Source organism: Aureococcus anophagefferens (genome assembly GCF_000186865.1).
Source record: "Aureococcus anophagefferens unplaced genomic scaffold AURANscaffold_80, whole genome shotgun sequence".
Lineage (NCBI taxonomy): Eukaryota > Pelagophyceae > Pelagomonadales > Pelagomonadaceae > Aureococcus > Aureococcus anophagefferens.
This window is the reverse complement of record NW_008705631.1, coordinates 2,128-10,418: the sequence shown is the minus strand read 5'-3', so window position 1 is coordinate 10,418 and position 8,291 is coordinate 2,128. Positions and strand designations below refer to the sequence as shown.

Here is an 8,291-nt window from a genome sequence, read left to right as displayed (position 1 = left end):
GGGCACGCGCGTTTCGCGTTGACGATCACCGTCGCTGTGTTCCGCCGGGCGGTTCGACATCATAGAGCTCCTGCACGGCGATCTACACCGTCTCCGACGCCCACAAGGTCCCCGACACTCGCCGAAAGCGTCTCGGCCGAGAAGCGGCGAATGGTCTCCGCGGCCTGTTTCGACCGCGTCCGGGCCTCGGTCGAGGTTTGTGCGACCTGTCTGTCCATCGACGGTCCCGACCGCAGCCGCGGGCGGCTGGATCGCCGCAGAGAGCGCCTTGGAGCGCCTCCAGGGGCTCAAAAGTGCTCATTTAGGCCTAAATTTACTCCTTCACGCCCCATAAACTCGCTCTCTGCAGCGATCCCGCACCCCACGGCGCGGGTCGGGACCGTCGGCGGACAGGGCGGGCGCAGGAGCCTCGAGCAAGGTCGAGGCGCGGCCGCAAAGCCCTGCCAAAGGACCCCGGCGACCACCGCTCGTTCGGCGCGGACGCGCCGACGCGCGAGAACGGGGGCGCGCGGACGACGACCAGCGGTCCGCGCGGACGTGGTGGTACCATACCCGACCCCTCGATGCTTAGCTGTCGCCGGAGAGTCACATGGCGCAGCTGCGCAGGCCCTCGAATCCCTCGGCCGAACGCGGCCGAACACCTCGACCATGTTGTTGCACATGTGCATGGCGCGCGTCACGCACCTCAAGCGGTTGGATCGATCGATCATCATCCCCGACCCCTTCCCCACGCACTCGGAGGACATGGGCACGCCCGTGTCGACTCCGAATCAGACCCGCTCGGCTCGATTACGCGCATCGGCGCGGACGCGCCGACGCGCGAGAACGGGGGCGCGCGGACGACGACCAGCGGTCCACGCGGACGTGGTGGTACCATACCCGACCCCTCGATGCGTAGCTGTCGCCGGAGAGTGACATGGCGCAGCTGCGCACCCGATCGGCGCCACCCGCCGAAGGTCGCTGCTCGAGCACGACCGCTCGCGCTCCGCTCGCGTCGTCCAGCCGCGCCACCGCGCGGAGAGGCCCGTCGGATGCATGGCTCGGCGCTCCTGCGTTTTTTTCCGCGACGGAATCGGGGAACATGGCGCCGCGCACGGCGTAAAACACGCTCTCCGAGGCGCTTCGACGGCTCTCGGGACAAGCCGAGGACATTGGCCGGGGGTAAAATCGCAGTGGCTTCTCGAGGGGTAAAAGTGCACCGCGATAATGTGAAGGCTTGATTTGGTTTTCGACCCTCGCCGGGGGTCGACTTTCCGACGCCTCTGGACGCCATCGAGGTCGATTTCGCTCTGGTTTTGCTGTTTAGTTCCCTCGTCCGGCCCTTCGTCCCGGGTCTGGAACGTCCAACTGTCCGAATGTAAAGAACCTAAGTTCCGTACATCAACTTGGCGTTAAGGTACAGTCCGTAGAAGCAGGATGAGCCTGAGCGTAGTGCGCTTCGTCGCGTTGATGGGCAACAAGAAATATATAGGTCCAACACTAACTAGAGCTTAACAGTATTAAATCGGGCGCAGCGTATGGGCGCGAGTCTTTGACGCGCCCTATGTGCGAACAAAATTATGTGTGCTATGTACTTGACCGCATCGAAGGACTGAATCATCTGCCCCTGCGAGCCATAGTGCACCCACCCTCCCTGGCTGGGCCTTCCCACTGGGGAGGCTCTCCTCCCTTTCCCTTTTTCCTATCCCAAAGTACTGAGATCCTCCCTCCCTGGCGCTAACGCCAGTAGGTCAGTCCACGTAACTCCCGCGGCTGCCCCTGCGAGGCCCAGGGAAAATTTCTGAGAGCGACAGACGACAACTCGTACTCGGGGTACGAGATGCATCTTTCTCTGTCTCTACATGTAGACGTCTCCTGATTATAATATCCTACCACCCGCGCTTATTTCTAGTATGGATGCTAGTATTGTGGATTATTAGTATTATTCCCCCTGCAACGATACCTAGGCGCTGCGACTATTTTTTGTGTTGTACATCGCCTTTTTTTTTTGTTACCGAGAAGGGCGGTATGAATGGCAGCCAACGGCCCGTCGGCGCGCTTCCTAGGCAGAAGATGAGAACGAGGGTCGCGATACCCAGATCAGAGATGATAGAGGGTATCCGGACGATGCACCGCGTCGAAGCTGTGAGCCATATGGTCGCATCATTGTTTTGAGTGAAGCGCACTAGGTTGACGTGGCTGACACGCAGTCATCGGCTCTTACGTTGACATCTGGTGATGTCACGGCAACGACAAAGACCGCATCCCTGTCATCAAACATTATCGAGGGCGATTCGACAATCACAACGACGCCCACGGTCGAACTTACGAAGTGGTGAATAGTTCAAGAGGTTACATACGTAGTTTTGACTAGGTTTGGCTATCAGGTCTAGTCGGCGTGACGGAATCAAAGATGAAAAGTCAAAACATATCGGACAGTGGCAAAAGAAAGAATACAGTTTAGGCCGCTATTCTCGTGGGGGGTTCTGGTCGTGTTGTGGTGAAAGAGAACAGATCGCATTTCCTTGTAACACAGCAATGCGTGAACGATGGAGGCGAAGTCAAGTTGAAACAGACAGCGATGAGGCTAAAAGGGTTGTGAGGCGAGCTATGGTATCGATAGTGTGGTTTAAACAGATAAAACAAGTGAGCATTACGTAGGCTGCGAATGCGAGAATCGTTTGGGAAATGGAGGGCAAAAAAAAAATGGCACGAATCAATTCAACGAAACGCGTGGTAATCGAGAGACACACTAATTCCGCTTCGAAGCCCAATGTCACTGCAGGAACTGAACAGCCTGCGGTGGAGATCAGAGACAGGACGTGTGTTCGTGGGAGTTCATATATCCCGTAAATTTTTCCTTGGTTTATTTTTTGCGCATCGTTGTAGGCGCATACGTTCGGTGCCCATCGTCACTTTGCAGTCTCCGATGTGTGGCCCAGCGATTCCAGCGTCGGTAGAAATCTCACCTTGCATCTTAGGTTCCAATGCTTGTCCAATCTTTTCGGAATGCAGATCACGAGTGGGCCATTGATGAAAGTCTCTTTGCTGCATGTACCCTCTGCAGCAATATGGCTGGACGGACTGCACTTATTCAACATGGCATGCTTAAAGCCGTGCAAAGCGCTATGCTGCGAGCGCTTGTCAATGACCCAAACGAGTCTGAGATGAAAGATGGCCCTTACGTACTCAACAAAGAGGCCAAAAGATCATGTGCGGAACTGTTGGCTGCGTTTGCCAAGTGTAAAATTTGTAGAAGCTCCCTCTCAGCGAAGCCAGAAACTGCGACAGTCATCATCGGCGCACTCCGATCGCAGATCCTGTGTCTAGGTTGGATACTCGAACTGAAAAATCAATTGGCTTAGGTTCCTTCCAGTTGTGCAATCTGAACGTGGCTCTCAAAATGGTGTGCACACATCAGCCAGATCGACGCCCGAGGTCCAGGACAATCTTTTGATGGCACTTTCTGCAGCTACTGACTCATCTTCGTCCCAGCATGCGGTGTTAACATGGTGCACGAATGCCAAATTTGAGGAGAAAGACTCCTTTCATGACGAACGTGACTCAATGATATCTAGCGCAGAATATGGCGCTGTGCCTGCATCCTCTCCCGCTTACTTGGTCATCTCCGAGTGTATCCGTGTGGCAACATCACTTCTAGCTACTCTGGCAACCATGGAAGCAAATGGAGATCTTCGTGGCAAGAACGCGCTTCATGGCAATGAGAAACACAAAAATTACCCCCCAGGAGCCCAGGTCCAACGTACTTTTGATCTTCTCCAAGCAGCGTGTGAAGTCTTGGAACACCTTGGTTCGCATGGCTCTGCCGCTCGTACTATGCTGCGTAGCGCTGGAGTTGTCGAAACTTGTTTTTATGTTATCGCTGCTATACGAGACTATGCAGCACGACACGACAATGAAAAGCTTGGCACAAACGCGCTTGCAGCCGCCGTCGCTACTCTTCGGCGAGTAAGCATTGTAGCAGGGCATGCATATCCAAACTCGCTGCACGGTGTGCCCATCGTTTATGACGTCCTTCGCTCCCAGCTCTCACGTCCGAGCATTCAGCAACAAGGTCTTCAGTTAATGCACGTGCTTGGCCGTACAGGAGACGGGGCTAGAAAGCTTGATTCCATGCCTGGTTCTTGGCAATGGCTCGGTCGAGCACAGTTCCCCATGCCAAAACGTGGGGAACCATACCCGTGGGTGGCTGCGAAGGACCCTGCTGAGGTCAGTGGGCAATCCCCAAAGACTCACGAGGCTTGGAGCGCTACGCGCCTAGCAAATTTTCTCAACCTCCGTGGCCTAAAGCAGGACTCTTGTGAGGACTTGCAGCAGAACGTCGAAGAGCTCCGCATCTTGTCACTATTGCCATTTGAGGGTGAGTTTCCGAATGCATGGGAAATTCGAATGGCTGCCTTCGAATCTCGAAATGATGTGAGCTTCATTGGCGGCATCAGGTCCAGAAAAGCCACTGAAGCGGCCCATGCTTAAATAATGCCATAGAAAAGTAGTACACGAAGCAGCAGTCTGAGACCCTTTACAGCATGGTGGCGCCCCTGCCTCCCGCTGCTCATCTGGAGTTCGGTGAGACGTTGCCCGTGTGCAGCTCGAAGATGGAGCGGCATTCTACCTCCCGTCGCATGAGTTTTCTGTAGACGGCGGCGACTTCAGATCATGCGCGAGCACGCGGGGACGGCGTCTCCTGCGTCGCTGGGCCCGAACTTCCCAGGCCGTCGACTACAGTGCTAGAGGCGGGGGTGAGCATCAGACCCCGCCGGGGTAAAAAGTGATCGAATGACACTGTAGTCGACACTTGTGGCTGAGGAACGTTGAAATGCAACTTTTCGTGGCGGGTGAAGATTTGAGTTGATGGCCCAGCGCGCAAGACGACACTTGGGCTATTTCAAAAAAAAGAACCAGAGGAATCGGTGGCCATGGGGCCGAGAGCGAGATCTTCAAAGTTGTGGTTTACATGGCCATTTTAACCTCCCGCGGCTGAAATTTCGCTGCGGGCTTGCATCAAGATTGCTGCATTTTCGATCATTCTAACCTTCCTCTGCCACAGGTAAGCTAGCCATCACCGGCGGGGGGGTCTTCACATGCCAGGTAGATACCAGGTGCAGCAGCTAGGCAGATTCGAGAGAGGGATAGAAAAAAAATAAATCCTACTCACCTAGCGGCTCGCCGGTACAGAGCCGCAGCGCAGAGCTGCCAGGTTCTCTGCACAGGAACTGGCGTTAACCCCTAGCGGGAAGGCGCACCCACCACAAACCCATCCTATAAGAGGGCCATTTCCCGATTGCCCAGCTTGGTGTTGTCTTTCCTTGTCCCCTTGGCCAAGAAGTCTGAAGCAAGTCAAACATCGCTAAGTGAGCGTGATCGACTGCCCCAGACTGGCCTATAGATAGGGAAGAGGACCCTAGACCTCATGCCAGCGATCGAATATCTTGAGCGTGGAGGTCACGAGCGGCCCCGAGGTCCCATGACGAACGTTGCTACTTCCAAGTACTCTCCAAGTTATGCACATCGAAATAAAATGCAATAAGATTGGCTTATGTAGTGTCCAGCTTAACGACAGTATAACTCACGTTCGATTGTTGGCGGAATGGGCTTTATTTCTGTGGCAAGCTCGGATTCAATACGATATAAATTGAAGCGATCGTCAAAAGTGATGAGATTGATGGCGAGGCCGAGATGCCCGAAGCGACCTGCACGCCCAATGCGATGCAGATAGGTTTCAGACGTCTTTGGAAAGTCAAAATTGATGACAACATTAACGGACTGAATGTCAATACCACGTGTGAAGAGGTCGGAGGAAACGAGGTGACGAGTAGAGCCATTGCGGAACTCGTGGAAGACGCGATTACGATGCGATTGCTGCATCTTAGCGTGGATGTAAAAGCACGAGTAGCCGAGTTCGGTGATCTTTTTGGCGAGTAATTCCACACGGTTGACTGAGTTGCAAAAAATGACTGACTGATTAATCTCAAGCTTGGTGAATAGTGTATGTAGGCAATGCACCTTTTGTCTTTCCTCAACAAAAGCATAAAACTGGGTTATGCCTTTTAGCGTGAGATCATCCATGAGATTAATTTCGTAGGGATTGTGGATGAATTTTTCCTTGAAATTTTTCACCGTAACAGGGAACGTCGCTGAAAAGAGACAGATCTGGCGCTCGGGGGAGCAGTGGTGCACGAGTTTTTCCAGGAGGGGCTCAAACTCCGGCGAAAGCAGCTTGTCAGCTTCATCCATAATGACCGTATGGCAGCGACCCAATGCTGCGACGCCCTTCTCTGATAAGTCAAGAATGCGCCCTGGCGTGCCGACAAGTACGTGGACAGGCTTGTATAGACGCATAATGTCATCCTTCAGGGAGGTCCCACCAGTGGATACCATGCACTCAACTTTCATGTGTTTCCCAAGTTCACGGACTACAGCTGATGTTTGAAGTGCAAGTTCCCGAGTTGGGATTAGGATGAGCACTTGTATAAATTTTTTCGAGGGGTCTGTTTTCTCGAGGCAGGGAATAATGAACGCTGCAGTCTTGCCAGTCCCATTCTTAGCACGTGCGAGAACGTTTCGGTTCTGGAGTATAATCGGAATCGCTCTCTCCTGGACAGGCGAGGGTCGCTCAAACCCCTTCTCAAATATGCCCATCAAGAGCTCGCGCTTCAGAAAGTAGTCCTCAAATTCCTGCCCTCGCGTTAGAGTTACATCTTCAGTTTGGTATCGAGTGTCCTTAGTTGGTAGTTGCAAGTTGTCGCGCCACGTCTCATCATCATCTGCTGAAGGATGCATAGCGTGTGAGGTTACAAGTGACGCCATACGCTACAATCTTTGTACAAATTCGACGCCACCTGTCGTATGCAGTCGGCGAGAAGTGATCAGGATCAATCACCGCGGAGGGGGATCGGGGTGTAAGTACCGCCGAGCTCGGACTCAGGAGGCCGCCAATGGCGAGCTTGAGCGCGGACGGGAGGCCGCCGGCCGTCGATGATCGAGAGATAGAGATTTCTCCCATCAGGCTGAGGGTAGCTTCACACGGCAGGGCAGCCCCACTAGGCTGCCTCCCCGTGTCGGAGTTTACTATCTCGCTACAGGCTGAGAGTCCGCGCTAGTGTCCCTAGGCTACCAGGGGAGACCAGAGGTAATATCTACTTAGTATTTTAGTCGACGGGCTTTACAATCCTTTGACAGGATGCGCAGTAGGGGCGCAGTGGGGTATGGTAGTATAAGGCAGACTTAGCATAGCCACTGGCAGCATAGGCCAGTATGAGTCTCAAGCGGCAAGGACTTCGTCGCGCGTGGCTGTCGGCGCTCCCCAACATGGAGTTTTCGCACGTGGCTGTCGGCGCTCGGCATGGGCGCCCCCCAAAACCCACGCCTACTAGTAAAACACCCGAGGCGCGATATGCAAAGCCAGTCCTAGATTATGAAGTTTGAAACGCCAGGGGTTGATTTTGCCTTAGCACCCAGTCGATTCAGGAGCCCGGGTGGATGACTGTAGTGAAGGGGCATGCGGGGTACTAGTCGGAGCTAGTGCAGGCTGTGCACTCAAATTGCATCCACGTACTCTCTGAAGTTTCTCAAAATGACTGTCATGTTTACCTTTACCTGGACCAAAATGATCATCTAGAAAACATGGACGATACGCCGAAATTTGCCTTCCCAACTGGAACAGTAACCAGACGACAGCGATTTGCCCAAGCAGACTTTGTACATATCACGTCGCGGTTTGTGAGTTTCGCCGTGTTACCCACAAAAAACTCTGTTACTTCATCTCGCATGGATCCAGTCGGCCGCCAACAACAAATTGACAGCTCGGAAGGACCTGAAGTTGTCGGCAGATGACAGAAACCATAACCGGCCAGGCGCGAACAGCCATGCTAAAATGATTAATTAATATCAATTAGCACCGTGAGAAACACGCACCTCGTCAAGTTGGTGAACTTGCACCTCAAGCTTGGGCCAACCAAGAGGAGACCGTGCCGCGAAATGAGCATCAAGAGGGTGGTTCCATGGAGCGCAATGGGCAAAGGATGACGACGCCGTTTGCGTTTGCCCATGGACGTCACCCTGTGAATTTATCAATGTATGAAAATAACGACCGAGGTCTTCACCTCTAGCAGTATCCACGAATCATCCCATATCAACTGCCAGCTACACGCCATGCCAAATCGCATATTTTCAAACCCATCTCCATGAAGTATTTCGCCGACGAACATTATCTCCGGCACCAATTCAGCCTCCGTGAGTAAGCGCCAATCTGTCCGCTTTCGTTCGCCTGCTAATGCGCGTAATGACTAACT

At 53.6% G+C, this 8,291-nt stretch overlaps 2 protein-coding genes across 2 annotated transcripts; both read right to left on the bottom strand.

Annotated features, from left to right (window-relative positions):
* Positions 1–5,204: 5,204 nt before the first annotated feature.
* On the bottom strand, positions 5,205–6,940 carry AURANDRAFT_39444 (hypothetical protein; the record flags this gene model as incomplete). Its single annotated transcript, XM_009043903.1, has 1 exon — positions 5,205–6,940. One exon carries the CDS (start codon positions 6,805–6,807, stop codon positions 5,551–5,553), a length of 1,257 nt encoding a protein of 418 aa, XP_009042151.1.
* Positions 6,941–7,610: 670 nt separating this feature from the next.
* Positions 7,611–8,213, bottom strand: AURANDRAFT_34417 (hypothetical protein; the record flags this gene model as incomplete). Its single annotated transcript, XM_009043902.1, has 3 exons — positions 7,611–7,868; positions 7,915–8,058; positions 8,103–8,213. Coding segments are annotated over 3 exons (513 nt in total), but the record flags the coding sequence as incomplete, so codon positions are not given.
* Positions 8,214–8,291: the final 78 nt, after the last annotated feature.